The following is a 17,427-nucleotide window of genomic DNA, read 5'->3' as shown; positions in this document are numbered from 1 at the left end:
TGTAGCGTGATTTTGAAGTCACTGGAAGAAGTTGGAGAGAGTAAAATATTTGGATTTGGTATGATTTTTGAACAACTTATTATTATATTTTCATTTTGTTTGAAGTGCAATTTGAATTTAGAAATATTTATTATTATATTATTTTTTCATGTTTCAATAAATGTATTTAATTTTTCAAAATCAACTGGTAGAAGTGTACCCAGCCCATTAGCGCTTTGCATGTATGAATTATGGCCCTATTTTATCTTAAAATAAAGACAATAAACTCCAACAAAGAAAACCACAATAATCTAAATAATTTTATTAATTTAAGTTAGGTAGAGACACTAGATATTGGAACAACATTGTTCCTCTATAGAGCAATCTTCAGGAAAGTTACAAAAAGAGTATTTATGTCATACTGTTAACAAATGGCAAACATGAAGAGGTAGAGATCTTAGGCTCATCACAGTCAGGGAGTGAATTGGAATGTACTTTAAACTTGTGTTTTGTCCTTCCCCCCCCCTAAACATTCAAAATATCCAAATATCTTTCTGTGAAAAGCTATTTCAATGGTCCAGGTTTGCAAACAACAAAATGGATAAACATTTTAACAGGACAAAGAGAGAGTACATTGAGAGCACATCTGACACTATCAAAAATACATAATTTTCCAATTGTGATGGATGTTTCACTAGTGATTTACATGAGTTGTTCCCATTTCTAAACCATTTTCAGATGTTGCATGATGAATTCCCTTCAAAAAACAAATTAAGAAAGAAATGTGGGTAATTTGTCAGTTTTACAACTAAAAGTTGTTGTTAATGAATAAATCAAAATGGATAACTTTAACTAAATGTAGTGTTTAGTCAAATATTATTAACCATAGTACTCAAGAAATCCATACAGACAAAGATTCACAGTCTTTTGTGCTTTCATATACACGAATACCACAAATCTGTCTGTAGATATTGCTGAACAGGACAAGGTTGATTTAGATGGTTTGGTTTTCCTTTTTCAAAATGCCCCACCAAAAAAAAAAGTGTTTTACACTCAGTAAACAAAGAGAAAAACAATGTGAACAACTGTTTGTGTCAGCTGAATTTGGCATATTTTGAAGCTTTTTGAATGGCTAGACTTCAAATTAACATCATATAATGGTTTATCAATGGGTCCTTTCAGATATATAATCTGCTATTGCTGCCTTCAACTGGATTGGAGATTGGATTGGCGCAGCACCACATTGAACGGTTTTGATAATATTGGCAGTGTAAAGTAAATACAGTGCATGTCTACACACAAAACAAAAAAGTGACAAGATTTTACTGTTCGTACAGTAACATACTGTATAGTTTCACAAAGACACTAGATAATGCTGGTGACTACATTACGTAAATAGTTAATTACTGAATATCTCATGTATGATTTAAAAACTATTGATACAGTATATAGATGGATGGTTTCTTTAAACAAACCATTAAAAAAAATAAAAAATCTTAGTGTAGTACACAGCTTTCTTTGTTCCAGAGGAACAATATGGTAAACCTTTGCATCTGCCGAATGCAAGTGCACCAGTCTAAACTCAGTCTTTTTCTCTTCCGTCTTCCCTCTCAGTGGTCTTATCCTCTTGTGGGTTAGAAATATGCCCCATGTGGAAATTGGAAACAGCACCCTCTAGATCCCATCCTTGGCCTCGTTGTTGTTCATTGCCTCCTTCCTCTGAGCCAGGAAGGGGTACATGCACTTATCTGCCCCCAGGAACCGGTACATGCACACAATCGCTTCGAAGGGCAAAATGCTGTAAAAGAAGAAAAACAAATATTAGTTCAGATTGGTGCAACAAGCTGTAGACCAGTTGTTCTCAACTGGTTTTGCTTCAGGACACAGGTTTTACTTTGGACAAGTGGAGACCCAACAGTACCAAAATTGTTTGCCATACAAAACCAAATTCCGGTGGTTTCATGTACTCATCTAATAATTCACTGCACAAAACTCCTTGTCATCGGCACAAACCAGGTTTAGTTTGTGTTCTATTTTCTTTAACCTGCCAATTTTCTACCAAGATGGGCCAAAATACCAGAGTTTGATTGGACGCACAGCCTTTGACATATAAAATAAAATATATGGGAAGTGTTTTTAAAAGTTGATAAGCATATTTATTTAGCTAGCATCTTCTCAACCTGCTGTTTGCCCTACCCTGTCAGAAAATCTGAGAAACACTGGTGTAGACTTTTACATTCTTTTCCAGAATTAGGATTAGCACCCACCTTTTCATAAAGTTGACCATGTATACAATGCGAGGTGTGCAGATCATGGGCTGGTCCGTCAGGATGGCCCTCATAGCCTGTTTCACACAGAACTCTGGCTTCAATGGAGGTAGAAAGGGCTCGATCTCTTTCCTGCCCACCAAAGACAGGGGGGGGGTAAATAAAGAGACTTTCATTAAACAAAGACAACTCAAATAATTTATGTTTTCTTCTCTAAGCCCAAGTGCTTAGCCAGTCAGAGCAAGTAATAACTGAGTGGAAACAGATCCTGCATGCACCTGATAGAAAGGAAAGCTTCTATTCAAGTGGAAGCCCTATTGTGTGCTTGAGAAACCAACCTGACAGTGACATGTGAGGCCACAAGCAAAGCTACACTGACTGTTGTTAAGCAATGTCTACTTGAACTAGATACCCATTGTCTCTTTTGCTCTTTTAGTAGCCATTTGAAACCCAATCGTGACATTTGGACGGTTCATTTCTTACCTTATTCTACAACCTCTGAACATGCCCGTGTCCACCAGGTAAGGACACACCAGTGTCATCTGGATACCATCCTTCTCCGAAGCCTTTATTTCGTGACTAAGCGACTCGTGGAAGCCAATGGCACCGAACTTGCTAGCGCAGTAATCCTAAAACCACAAAGTAACAAAGTCATGTGTGCTTTGAATTGCAAAAACAGGTGAACATTATGAAGCTTCCCGAGGCAGTTTTCCTTTCTGTAATGGTACGGCAGCTCTACAATTTCATTAGAATTCTTCTGCCGTGTATGGAGTATAGGTAGGAGGGTTTTGATGTGGTTCACTGTAGACATAATCTTCAGAACTAGAGTGGGCAAACACAGATGAATGTAGATAAACACTCTGGAATAAAAGGGATTTGACTGCGCTCACAGCAGCTTGAGTCACTCCATTAATGCAAAGCAATAAAAAGTCACATTCAGAGTCTTGCAAGGAAACATAATAGGTCAGACACTGCTTCTGGGACCCTTTGAAGTGAGACCGAGTTACAGATGAGGGCTTGTAAAATAGAAGTGTACGTACAGCTAACAAAACAAAAAAAGGTAACGTTTTCCCAAAAGACTGAAGGGAAAATTACACCAGTTTGGACAGCAGTAAAAGAAAGGATTGTACATGCACTACACTCCCAACACAATTAGATGCCTTGTATACACAGGCTGGTTTAGCAAATTAAAAAGTCGTTCCTTTCTTTATAAAAGCACAAAACAGGGATTTTATGTGGAAAAAAAGGGACCAGTTTATCAATTAAGAAGTGTTAATAGAGTTGAAATTATTGATGGCCAGCATGAGAAATCTGAAATCTTTTTAGCCAATTTGAGGTTATCAGCATTGACCAATTTCGTGTTTTCCGTTTTATTTTCAGAAAACATTTATTTCCAGGTTAGATTAATTATCATTAAAATAAATTCATATAATTTTAATCAAATGAAAACTGAATTAATTTTCAACATACCATTGCAATTTGTTTATTAAATGAAGAGCATCTATACCAATCATTTACATTTTTTTATTTATTAAATTATTATTATTATTTGATCAAATACAGTGCTGCACAGTAGAGCATCACATTATTAATGAAAGCAGTGATGAAACTCTTGCTTGAGATATTGCTTAAATATAATGTAATTATTATTGATATATTATTATCATTATTGCTACTACTACTACATTGAATAATACATTTTACTATATAAAAGTAATACATATCTCTGTCACATTTTTTCAGTTTCATGCGTTAAATTAAGCTTTTATTTTGGCTTTTTTTGTGGAAAACCTTCAATTAGTTACAAACAAATAGTTTGCTATATGGGCTAATGTGCTTATTAAACCGCAAATGGATATGATGTGATTTAATTATATAAATATATAGCCTGGATATGATATGCGCTTCACAGTGAATAAAGTAATCTATTCTTTGTCATTAATCCACAAACAGAGCACTCATGATATTAATGATGCAGTTAGTGTATAAGAAGCAGCTTCTCACATTCACTTACTGATGAAGCACGCAGCTCATACAGAATGTATTGTCTTTGTTAACGTAAATCTAAGCCTTTTGTGGTTTAATCATAACACTAGGACATATCATGATTTTAATTTGATTCATTGTGCATTTTTACAATAATTTTATACCAAATATATCAAATTACAAGACATTACGCATTTTATAGTCAATTCAGTTTTTATGACTGGATTCCGTGATTCCGTCTGTGTTTTCTGCAACATGGAAATCATAGGGCCCTACAGTTCCAAACTCTTCTGACAGACTTTTCAATGGATAAAAAACATTTTATTTACTGAGTGGAGTAAATATTGTGCAAAACTGTAGCTCAACTTGTAGAAAATTGTGCTAGCGATTCCAAAGTCATGGATTTGATTCCTAGAGACAACAATAAAATAAAAAAATTAGCCACCCTCTAGATATTGGCATTGGTCATTAAAAAAAAATGACATTTTGGTTTACCATTAGTTGAAATGGCATTGAAGTGTGTACTGAGAAATCTACATCTGTATGTTGGAGAGGTTTAGTCTTTGTATTTGTGAATAAACATAAGTGCTCCATGGGAAACATGTCTTTTCAGTAGGTAAACACCAAGAAAAACCAAGACAGCGTCTCTCAAGTGTTAGTGTGCTCCTTAATTGGCGTGGAGATCTAGGCGTGCTGCAGCGAATTTCCATGCCACGCCGAGCCAACATGCTGAGCGTCTCCAAACACACTGTCTTTTTATTTCAGTCTACCAATAGATTTATGTGATGGATGCAAATGTACTAACCTCCACACCAGCTGTGCTGAATAAGCCCAGCGAACTGGCAACTGTCACAATGTGGCCATGGTTCATCTCTAGCATCTTGGGAAGAAATGCCTTGGTGGTCTGAAAGGAGATGAGGAAAAAAGAAAGACAGACAGTTATTTTGCTGATGCTGTTCATCTGTGCCAAAGCCCTTTGATCCCGTTTTTTTCTTTCTCTCGACTAATAATTCACCAAGTCTAAACACTCATCTCCCTCATCCTGCTGTGGGAGTTAAGAAACACAATTCCATTACTGTCTTTAAAGCCGTTTACTGGGAGCTAGTCTTTCACATGTACTTAAAAGATTAATTTATGTACAGTTCAATTTGTTTAGTTAGTACTAGTTTCTAGAAAGTTTTTATTTCTGACATAGAAATCTAACTTGGACGGAAAACAGAAACTACTCAATGGAAGCATGAAGTATTGCACTGGTTTTGTTATGTCTGTGTGGCGGTTTTGTATTAGCCTGAAATGGCTTATAACAAGGTGAAAAGACAGCTTTTAGACGGAAAAATGCCAGTTCAAAACAAGCGGTTTGTCTGTGGTTTCCTCTTTTCCCACAACGAGTTGGTCCCAAGAGTGGCATCTCAGTATCAGCAACACAAAGCCAGAGCAACGTACTCACTCACCACTGTCACCACAAAACAACTCAAAGACCAAAACAACACTCTGAGCTTCTGTAACACCGCTGTAGGTCAACAAAGACGTGGAAACAAACACCACCTTTTGAACCAGGATCAAGCATTAGCATTGGAACTATTGAGTGTATTGAAAACTAATAGAAAACTAGAGGAGCTTGGATTGTAGTGCAGAAGGTTTCCAGTGTATGACTGGACACCTCACTAACTTTGATAATGAAGGGATTGTTCACCCAAAAATAAACCATTCTGTCATCATTTTCTCACCCTCATTTTGTTCCAAATCCATATGACCTTCTCTCTAGTGAGGAACACAAAAGATATGCATCTCAATGTCCAAGCTGCTCTTTTCCATGAAAGTTAATTTATATATTCTGAAAGAAAATCATATGGGTTTGGACATGATTAAAGGGATAGTTAACCCAAAAAGGATAATTCTCTGATACTCACCCTCATGCCATCTGAGATGTGTATGACTTTCTTTCTTCTGCAAATCACTTTTGAGGATTTGTAGAAAAAGATCCTGGATCAGTAGGTCCTTAGAATGGGAGAGGATGGTGATTAGATATGTATAGGTCCAAAAAGCACAGACATTAATGTCTTCTAAAGTGAATCGATCACTTTGTGTGTGAAAAAGAACGATATTTAAGCACTTTTTAATTATAAAAGTTCACTTCCAGTCTGGCGTTTACGTATGAAGTGCTCCTGTGACTTAAGCATGTTGGCACGTTCCTTTGACTCATTGGTTGCATGTCTGTCATGTCTGACATGTCAATTTACATGCCATCGCACATACGTCACGGAAGCACTTGGGTAAATTCAGCCATTCTCCAACTCCTGACAGGAAGTGATCTTTAATAAGATCGCACACTTTTTTTCGCACACAAAGTGATCGATTCGATCTTTAATAGTTAAAAAAGTGCTTAAATATCGTTCTTTTTCACACACAAAGTGACCAATTCGATTTAGAAGACATTAATGTCACCGTTGGAGATAGAGTGGATTACTCTTATGCTGACTATCTGTGCTTTTTGAACCTACAAATATCTAATCACCATCCACTATCATTATTGAGCCTGGATCTTATTCTAAAAATCTTCAAAAGTGTTTTGCAGAAGAAAGAAAGTCTTTCACATGTCAGATGGCATGAGGATGAGTAAATTATCAGAGAATTTTCATTTTTGGTAGAACTATCCTTTTAAATGTCTGAATGTTAATTTTTGGTTAAACGATTCCTTAGACAGTTTTTTGACATCCTGCCTGGCCATGATTGACCGTTGCTTTCATGCCATGAATAAGGCTCATCTTCCACTTTCCCCTGATCCCGCTGGACAAAAGACAGAGAGTGAATACATTTTTTTTCTTTTAAACCAAGCATGCCTCATCTTACATTCTCTTCAGACCCAGGGGAAGGACACAATGATGAAAAACATGACCGGCGTCATCCATTTACAGCTTTCTTACAGAAGACCTGCCGTACAAGCCTGCAGAACTGCCTGTGGCTTTATAGTCAATTCTCAATGGAACATGAAACATGCAATGAAAAGGAGTACAACACTTTTAAGAGCCAAGAACAACAGAATGAATTCCAGAGGCCTTCAATGATATCACCATTTATAAACAAGTCAAATGGAAACTGACCTTGACTATGGTTGAGAATGGTACCAGCAATAAGCAGAAATGCATGTTCACACCTCTTAACACCTTGACATGTTTTTTGGAATATCTGCAAATCTGGCTGTGGCACTGGAATCTCTCAAATTTATTTCTGCTGACTTCACCTCTATGAACCAGGTCATGTGATTGAGTGAGTTGCGGCCAACATGGTAGAGTTAATATCCATATGTGCTTTTTTAATCCCTGATGTTAAGAGTAAACTGTGTTTTTCCAGTGCACTGAGCATAAAATTGCTCTTAATATTCATCTTTGGGGGGGCTCTTTCTGGGGAGCAGACTTGGGCTTGTTTAAATCTGGACTCGTGCCTTGCATGCCAAACTGGTAGTAAGTATGCGTGCGAATGAAGCATTAGTGTAGATCTGTCCCGTAGTGCACATATGCCAACATCTTCCAAACACTGCAATCTACAGTGCTGAAATTTGATTTGGGGAGTTTAGACTACGAGTTGTTGCCAATGAAACTGCTTAGACTATTGCGTTCCTCTTGGCCATAATAGAACATTAGAGTACAAATAAGTCAGAAAGTCACGATTCAGGCAATCAAAGGTCTGCTCTTGCATCCTGTGGGAAAATAGTTTTTAAGCCACTCGTGTAACACCACAGAACTTGAAGCCATTCAAGTGGCCAACTGTAACTGAAGTACATGAAAGCATATGCTTCTAGCTACACAAGCTCGATTTGTTTCATTCCAAAATGTGTTTGAGCACAATTCCTATAGTTCCTAGGGTGCTATAGAGTACATTATTGTGAACTGTCTACTGTAATGGTGGTGCAACAGTTTAAAGAGAATACTGCTGAGCAAGTACATTATTGAATATATTTATAGCAATTAACCAGAATAACACATCCAGTTTAATGGCAAAACTTTTGAAGGGAACTCTATGGCCGCATTGAATACTGAGGTTTGTTACATCCAAAGTAATGCATGAATGCATGTTAAGCATGTTTAACCGGACCGTGTGCTGGCCAAGCAATTGGGTCTGCTTTTGTATACTTCCGTGAAGTTTTTGGCCTCAAATGTAGAGAAAGATAGATGTACAGTATACATAAACATGGGAATACATTTAATTACGAGTAATTAAGTCCTTTCAATCTATATTAGCATACGATTTTTATCCAGAGTGGAACAACAACTCATTGGAGGAAGTAGACAATACATTCAAATAAAAAAGTTACCTTTCCAGTGAACACCGTTGATTCCTGTTGAATGCACAGTGGTGTAATGGCATTCTTGGGTACTATTCTTTAGAGACACACCATATGGTGCAATATATTGGTAGACCTGATATTAAAGAACCAATAACTAATCAAGAAGAAAAGTGTAAATATCAATACAAAATATTGGTCAAACTGATATTTGGTCTATCTGTACTCTCTAGTTTATGCATTGACCCTACCTCTCAAACTGGACACATTACAACCTCATTAGGTTTAAATGGTCTCATTAGGTTTAAATGGTCAAGGAGATTAATCCAATGTTACCAGCCCAAGAAAATTAGGCTTGATAATTAAGCTACCATCACCTCCTGACCTCTGAACTTACACAAATGAGGAGAAATGGCTATGAGTATTTGTAAAAATCCCAATCCACTATGGAATGAGGCTATGACAGGGGGCCACCTCTGATGTAGGCATGGCCTTACTGACCTCTCAGACACAAAATGTGTGAAACCGAACAGAAGTTCATCTCTTAATTCATAGCTTCCGTAATTGCTTCTCAGCGCCTGAGTTTACGCTAAATTAACTTCCAACAGCAGAGAGCTTACTTGGCCCTTGCAGTGGTTCTATGCCTGTTGTGCTCTCTAATTGATACAAACTCAAGTGCATTGCTCCTCACAAAGCTCTTCACAGCTGCAGTGTCAGCCTGGATTAGTGCTCATGTCTGACCAATAGGGATATGCACAAATATTGTTGTACAGAAAAGCCCAGATGGCCAGTAATTAGAAGAACATGGACTGGCTCTGAGAAATGTAGCAGAGACATTGGCCAGATTGAAGAACAGCCCTCGGACTTTGAAGCCCAACAAAGAAAACTGAAGTGAGTGCTAATTGAGGGTCTAATTGATATGCTGTTCCAATGTTGCCAATGTCTCATTAAAGTGGGAAGAAGGATAGTGTTTGCATGCTAGGTATATGGGTATGTCCTCAACATTACATACACTTCATACATCTGATGCTGGTTTGGTGCTGGTCGAGCTATGGGATTCACCTGCAAAAAAAAAAAAAAAAAACGACCATGCTAAGGCTGGTTGTCTAAGGGAGACTTGCATGTTAAGCTTGTCAAGAAACCTGATTGGGACACCAGCACCCAAGCATCCCACAGTGACCAGCAATGCGGGTCTTTTCAATAGGGATTAAGGGTAGTTTTGTGTCAAAATCCTTGTTAAACATAATTAAAAACCACAACCAAATTGACACTGATTCTGCTTAATGGCCATATTCAAATTAGCCAAAAACAAAAAACCATCAGTGTATCTCACTAGCCCGGAACACTGCAAATAGAACCAGCTCCAAATCAAATATCTGGTACAGGTGCATTGGCCTGGAGTAAGACCATCTAAAACTACTCAAGTAAGACCCTTCTGCTTGGCTGCTCCCTTTCTCCTGGTCAAGCAGGAATGCAGGCTGGAGAACTTGGCTCCTGTCACTTGGCATCTTGTCAAGCTGATCCCCAGACAAGAAAGCAATTGTCGCATAAGTGGGTCAGGCAGCAGCTCCCCATTACCAGCAAGCTTGTGTACAAGACTCCCTTTCCCTTGATGCTTTTCTCTAGGGACAGCCCAGAGTCCTTCGCTTCAGCCACTATTACTTAGCAACTAGGAGGCTTTCACTGAGACCACTGCACAGAGTTCTGGAATGCACTGCTTGCATATCACCTATTTTGGGGTCAACATCAAGAGAGAGAGATCTTCAAATCTGACTACGTGCTAATATTGTTCATTTGATCACTTAAAACATTTGGTTTGCCAAGTACCAACCAGTTTTCCTCAATGCCACGTTTACCAACTATTCTTAAGTTAGTCTGCCCTGCTGAAATAAACATAAACCAGCCTAAGCTTTCTGGTCTTAGCTGGTTTAAGATGGTTTTAGTTGGTCTCCCAGCCTTTAGGATGCAGGGCCACTGTCTCCCGGCCTGACCAGCAGGATGAATGGGAGCAGCAGAGATCCCACTGGTACCGAGACTCAAACCCAGCTGTTAGCAAACAAAAAGCAGAGGGTTTCAGCTGAGCACAGACAGCCAGGAAGAGAACCACTCTGAGATAATGGCCTTACTTCCTGTCGGCTCCTCCAGCTTTGTTACATTCCCACCATGCAATCCAACAAAATAAAGATGATGTCCATCTGGACTTTGCCCTTCCCGCCTCCAGAGTTTTGAAACACTGCAGACCGTTGAAATGAAGGCGCTGAACTGGTTGCCAGGTCATGTTTGAGACCATTTAAGAGGATGACATGGAGCAGTTATAAAGCCAGGCTTAAAAAACTTCAACATGGCCAGAAATTTTTTTTTTTTACATAAAAAAGGGGGTCTGAAAGGCAGTGGCCTCAAAAATTGGATACATGCCCATACAGCTAATGGGTAAAACAAATATCTGAAATGCATTAAAGCAACAGCCCAGAAAACATGAAACAGCTCTTAGGTTTTTTTTTTCATCTTTTTTGTCCAGCATGGGAAATGAAATACAGCTCACATTGGACGGCTTAAAGTTGAAGTGTGCAATCTTTTAATTTTAAAACTACTTTCTCCTAACCCAGCATAATATGCAGAGACAACTATAAGCAAGCAATTTGTATATTTGAAATTGAAACACTATTTTAGTCTCAGCTTTCAAATTCTCAATTTGTAATCACAAAATTAAAAAATAAATGTTGTTTTGATGCTCTTTAATGCTGTGTGCAACAGCTCGCGTTAGCTGTTTATTTAAATGGAGCAGGGCACAAAACTCTCACTCTCCGACATATAGCATGAAAAAAGCATGAAAGAACATCAGAGGGTATGTAAAAAAAGTACAGTACATCTAAGTGAAATGTGTGTCATCTCCCTTGTAATCACCCAATCTGAAAATGGGGAAAACCTTGTGCTTTTCCATGGGTGCTCGAGCCCTGAGCACTCACAGGATCGGCGTCTTATCACGCACACACATTAAGCGACATCTGCACGCCCAGTCTATTCTCTGCAATCTGTGTCACCATAAAAGTGACTTTTTAAAGTATTAAAATCATTCCGTTATCGCAAGCCTTTGCGATATGCATATCGTAATATTTCGATAAATGCAATTTATCTTGCAGACCTATTGGGTAGTATGTTAGCCTTAGTCACCCTTAACCGTCCATGCATCTTTTCCATACAATGCATGGTGACTGAGGTTGTTAGTCCTGAACATGGTCATAAATGATGACCGAATCTTCATTTTTGGGTGAACAATCACTTTAACTTCTTAAAGTAAGGTGACCAACCAGGCTCCAAAAACAGCTTTAGTTTAATTTATCAAAACATGAATGAGCACCATATTAAGAATGCATACAGTGCTTATAACATCCTTATGTACAAAAGAACGGCAACTCAAAAAAAGGTACTGAAGAGAAAAGAAAAAAATCCCCAAAATAAGTTGTGCAGTGTTTCACACCACTTGCAAGCAGCAGTGACCAATTAAGATAACATGTTTGACTAAGAGAAAAAGAGGAAAAGCAATGTTGGTGCATTTCTATTCAGCTGGCTTGTGGATTTAATGACCACATCCTTGACTCGCTATTCCCTGCCTGTCCTTAATCATTAAGCCTTGCTTTCATCTTAAACCCCCACAAGAAAGCATGTGCTGCATAAAGCTTAAGAAAACACAAGAAAAACCTTAATGAGAATCCCAACTCCACCACTAACAAGCTACGTCAAGCATCACAGCTTAAATTGAATAACTTCCAAGTACAAAAAAATTATTAAATAAATAAATAGATAGCAAAAGAACATTATGTTACACTTCTGCTCCGTTTGTGTCCAAGCATTTTCATGCTTCATTAAAAGGACATCCAGTATTAGGATGTGCTCATTCGCATGTTTGCCAATGGAAAAAATGCCTTCCTTTTTAAAAGAAAGTGTGGGATCGTGTCCCAGTCTTTCACCACAAAGTGATATCTTAACACCCCAAAGCCATCAAAAAAAGCATTTAGTGAAACTAAAAGGCCCATCAATACTCTCCTGATTAACTGCAAGTGAGATCAACTCTTTTACTTCCCAGGCTGTGTGCCATGTCAACTATCCTTTCTCCAAATCATGAACCATTCTGTCTTGCTAATAAACAAATAATTAAGATGCCCCTAGAGACACATACATAATTATTTTCTTTTAATCCTAAAAAAATAGGATGCATGATTCAAAACAAACTGCCCCACTCTACCCACCCCACAAGGTGGTCTCAGTAAGACAATGCAAACTACAGACATTCAGGGATTTTATGCATTTACTGGCAAGAGGTTAATTAGTTAGGCCAAGTGAGAATGGACTCGTCCAAATGGTACTTCCCCAAGCAGGATGTGCTCTTCAATGGGCTTTAAATTAACAAACCAGGGCAGAGCAGATTGTTCCTGTTGATTTTACCAAAACCCCCTGCTGGACTTGTCTCGCTCAGAGCTTGTTTATATCCAGAGATCAGGGAGCTTTGGAGAGGGCCATGTTGAAACAGCAGGGGCCATGTTTAAAAAGTTTCTCGAAGTGGAAGTACTGTTTTAAGATCAGTTTTGATGTCATAACTCACAGGGACTGAAACTGATAAAGTCAGTGGGGTTGCTGAACCTAGATCAGTTAAGTGCATTGATATTCTGTCTCAAAATGGGTATTTCTCATAATCTCATTGCTTGTGGATGTCTATCTACATCAGTAGAACATCCAGACTTGGCCATAAATATTATTTTGGCTACCACAAACAATCTATTGAAAACAAATGGGTAATGCAGACAGAGAGAGAGACAGACAGGAGTGCTAATGGTGCTTTAATGAATATGCAACACTTAATCAATAAGGAATGTTCCAAGTGAAATGGCCCATCTTGAATGGGAGACACAACACATTTGTTTGCACTTTAAAACACCAGTCTGAATGGCCAATGGGGCTTCAAAGTGTGTTATCTAATTGATTACAAAAGAATAAACAGGATTTCTTGCTTGTTTTCATGTGGACGAAGCCATGTAGTGTGCAAATTATTTCATTTCCCATTAAACTTATTATTAACTTCAAGCTAACCTAACTTTCAATTTGGATCACTAACATTCATGGAGCAAAAAAAAAGAGCTTTTCTTCCTAGTCTGGCTCAAGTGCAAATACCAGATTAGAGAAATGACTACTTGCTGAATCAATGGGTGCCCTGACAGTGGCATCATGTGATACAGCATAATCACTTAAAAGAGGAGATTCCGTTTCAAACTTAAAACAGCTGTAGCCTTCCCAAATCATGCACAATGACTAGTTACACAATTAGAACCATATGTAGATAAGAAGTGACAAAAGTGGGTGAAGTTAAATAAAAACTCACCCAGAAGTGTGCATGGCAGTTCACCACCATCGTTCGCTCGATCAGCTCATCAGGGCACTCAAGCAGATGGTGGCCGGACACAACACCAGCATTGTTGATCAACAAGTTCACTTCACCGACTTCCCTTCGCACTTTCTCCGCTGTGGAGTACACACTCTCCCTCTTGCCTACATCAAGCACATATGTGTACACCTGTGGCTGAAAAGGAGGGACCTCTTCCACTCCGCTAACAGTTCCTATGGAAAATAAAACGGAGTTAATCAACATTTGAGTATTAAAAGCTTTACTGTTCTTCATTTGATCATATGATTTCTATTCAGTGTTAAGATTTTGCTTTAAAGCTTATGTATTTAAGTAAAAACAGCCATTATCAACAAGTAGACTACAAGGAGACTTTTTGGTGAGATTGAATTATTTAAATTTATGAGTTTTAAATTACTGTGAATTTATAAGAAGGAAAATGAAGGAAATTGCTGCAAAAACAATGATTTCAATAACTTTACAGCTCAAATATTACATAATTGTTTTACATAATTAATGCAAGTGCTTTTACAAAAGTATAAGCTTCACATTTCTGCCTTTAAACCAAAAAAAAAAAGAAAACTTTTTTTGACTTTAAAAAATAAAAGGACGAGTCGAAATGATTTTTTATGGTAATCAAATGAATTATGCCTTAAATGCTGTCTATTTATATTTTATTATTATTATATTATATTTATTTCTATATTATTTATTATTTTATATTTAAAATCATCAACATATACTTTAACATGTCTAATGTAGGCAACTAAATATGGGATCAGACACAAAACAAGACAAACCGATGAAATATGCAAAGGCTACCTATATTTTAGATGGGGATCTATATCCCTATAGAATATAAAATCTCCAAGAATTATCCTGCTCATTTAGATAGCATGACATCTATGAGAATATTTAGAACTGTATCCATTCTATAAGAATCTATTTTACAATATAGGCCTAGGCTAATATAAAAATTAACTGTATTAACATGTCGATTCACATACACAAATAATAACTGTCAAATCATCTCATTTACCCTCTTTTGACATCGGTGTGTCTTCCTCTCTGTAGATCTGTCGCACCATCTCCGCTGTCTCCTCGTTGCTCTGGCTGTTGATGTCCCACAGCACCAGTGTAGCCCGGCGCCGGGCGAACTCCTTCGCAAAGAGCCGCCCGAGTCCGCCGCCCGCCCCGGTGATCACGCACACCTGTCCCACTACGCTCTTCTCTTTCGGCCGTATGAGCCACTTGAGTCCGGCCATCACGATGGCCCAGAAAACTTTCAACATGACCAAGAAAAACTCCACGACAATGTTAATCACCATGTCTAATGAGTGTCTTTACGTCGCAAATGTAAAAGTTGTCTTTAAATTAAAACCAATTTATTAAAAGGTCAAGTTACACCTGAATGACTAAAAAACCTGAGTTTTTCCTATTCTGCTACTGACATTAAAATTTTAATTATTCTTAAACTACCCGCCTATATGAGAAAGTTATGAGGTGAGCCTCCAATTAACCCCAACTTTCATAGGACTATTAATATACATATAAACACTATACACCAGTTGACCAAATAGCGCATTAAACTATCAGAATATGAGCATCACAAATAAAAGCACACCTTGAAGACCGATATAAACAGGTGTGGTTTGCACTTTAGCAATTTTTTTTTTATTATTTAACGCGACAAATATACTTAAATGACAACAACGAGAATTACTAGATAAAATGCACACGTCTCTAAATGCGATAAATATAAAGAGCGAAAGCTCGTATCAACGCAGTCTTTCCCGGCACGGATGCGCGCGATAGCTGCCAGTGCGTTGCCGCTCTATGAAGAGAAGAGGAGTGACAGACAGATTCCTGACTGATCTCATAAGAACGGTGCTGCTGCTGGCGCTCTATTTAAACCAGCCCCTCTCCACAGGACCCCACAGGGAGATTGGCTCAACTGCCTGAATGAAATTTACATCTACTCAGGAGGTTTTGGAAAACAGAATGTGATGTATCATGGCATTGCCCAACTAATAAATAACATTTTCAACGTTCAATCACCAAATAAATGGATGTTGCTCTGAGTAATAACGGGTTTATGTGTTGAAAGGAAATAAATTATGTTATAATGTTGTCCCCCAAATGTTGTGGTTCCAACACCATATGTCAGAATGTTAGGCAGTGACAGCCTCAGTCACCATTCACTTTTATTCAGTGCACACTGTTTCCAGACTGTATGAAAGTGAATGGTGACTGAATATAATTTGAATTTTTCTGCCTTCTGGATCGGATTGCGCCTGGTTAACAGAATTGCCTTTCCCGTGATCAAATAGGAATGCGTTTGACGCATGCACACTACGGCTGTTATACGATACTCTTTTAGTACAGTCAACAAATAAGTAATATGGGTTTGTAGCAACATGAGTGTGAGTAAATGATGACAGAATTTTCATTTTTGAGCAAACTGATTAAAATTAAAGATAAAAAATTTAAATGTTCTCATAATTTACTCACCCTTTTGCCATCCCAAATGTTTGACTTTCTTCTGCTGAACACAAACAAAGATTATTAGAAGAATATCTCAGCTCTGTAGGTCCTCACAATGCAAGTAAATGGTGATCAGACCTTTGTAGCTCCAAAAATCACATAAAGGAAATATAAAAGTAATCCATAAACTCCAGTGGATAAATCCATATATTCAGAAGAGATATGATAATTGATATTTAGAAGAGATATGCTAATTGTGTGTAAGAAACAGAATGAGATTTATTTACCCTAAATCTCTAAATCTTTATATATGAAAGCCACATGTGCCTGCCTGTTTACATATGAAAGTGAAAGTGGAGCTTTAGGGGGGAAAAGGACTTGAGTTTTGATCTGTTTCTCACCCACATCTATTATATCTCTTCTGAAGATACTGGAGTCATATGGATTACTTTTATGTTTCCTTTGTGGAGCTACAAATGTCTGATCACCATTTTGCATTGTGTGGTCCTACAGAGCTGAAATATTCTTCTAAAAATCTTAATTTGTGTTCTGAAGAAGAAAGTCATACACATCTGGGATGGCATGAGGGTGAATAAATAATTAATTTTCATTTTCATTGGTGAACTGTCCCTTTAAGCTCAGCACAGGCAGAGACAGCCTGCTACATTGAACAGTGTTACTAGTAGGTTTTATATAAGGTAAAACCATGCGAAGGCTCCGGTGACATTTTACATAAACAAATCATTGCAGGGATTTATAATCTGTGGCATGATTTATCCTGTTCTTTCAACAGATTGCTTGTGAACATAGAAACTCCCAGCCGACCAGTTCACATTATAGACAGGATTTAGCCCATGTGCTCCATCATGAACATATTATTCCATAAAAACCAGTGGATAAAATAAGAGTGAGGTCTTTAAGCAGCTTTGTCTCAACGGTAGTCTTATTTTTATGAGGGATTTTAAGAAACTGCAGTAAATGGAAGCCTCTGTATCTGTCTGGTGTTAATGGATGTGTTAATTGTAGTCCAGTAT

At 37.8% G+C, this 17,427-nt stretch overlaps 1 protein-coding gene across 1 annotated transcript; it reads right to left on the bottom strand.

The window, feature by feature from the left end:
• Window positions 1-294: 294 nt before the first annotated feature.
• LOC127633993 (retinol dehydrogenase 10-A) lies at window positions 295-15,798 on the bottom strand. The gene is made up of 6 exons (XM_052113373.1): window positions 14,949-15,798; window positions 13,889-14,124; window positions 5,038-5,136; window positions 2,730-2,875; window positions 2,247-2,378; window positions 295-1,777 (listed from the first exon to the last, which is right to left on the bottom strand). The coding sequence occupies exons 1-6, from the start codon at window positions 15,235-15,237 to the stop codon at window positions 1,654-1,656; spliced, it is 1,026 nt and encodes a 341-aa protein (XP_051969333.1). The 5' UTR covers window positions 15,238-15,798; the 3' UTR covers window positions 295-1,653.
• Window positions 15,799-17,427: the final 1,629 nt, after the last annotated feature.

The sequence above is a fragment of the Xyrauchen texanus genome, chromosome 41 (genome assembly GCF_025860055.1).
Source record: "Xyrauchen texanus isolate HMW12.3.18 chromosome 41, RBS_HiC_50CHRs, whole genome shotgun sequence".
NCBI classification, from domain to species: domain Eukaryota; kingdom Metazoa; phylum Chordata; class Actinopteri; order Cypriniformes; family Catostomidae; genus Xyrauchen; species Xyrauchen texanus.
Note: the sequence above shows the minus strand (reverse complement) of the source record. Positions and strands in the feature narration are given on the sequence as shown.

Coding starts and splice junctions, on each gene's coding strand:
- LOC127633993 (XM_052113373.1), bottom strand. CDS start 15,237: ATGGTGATTAACATTGTCGTGGAGTTTTTCTTGGTCATGTTGAAAGTT. Junction 5,137..13,888: donor ACTGCCATGCACACTTCTGG/GTGAGTTTTTAT, acceptor ATCTCCTTTCAG/ACCACCAAGGCATTTCTTCC. Junction 2,379..2,729: donor TTCAGAGGTTGTAGAATAAG/GTAAGAAATGAA, acceptor TTTGGTGGGCAG/GAAAGAGATCGAGCCCTTTC.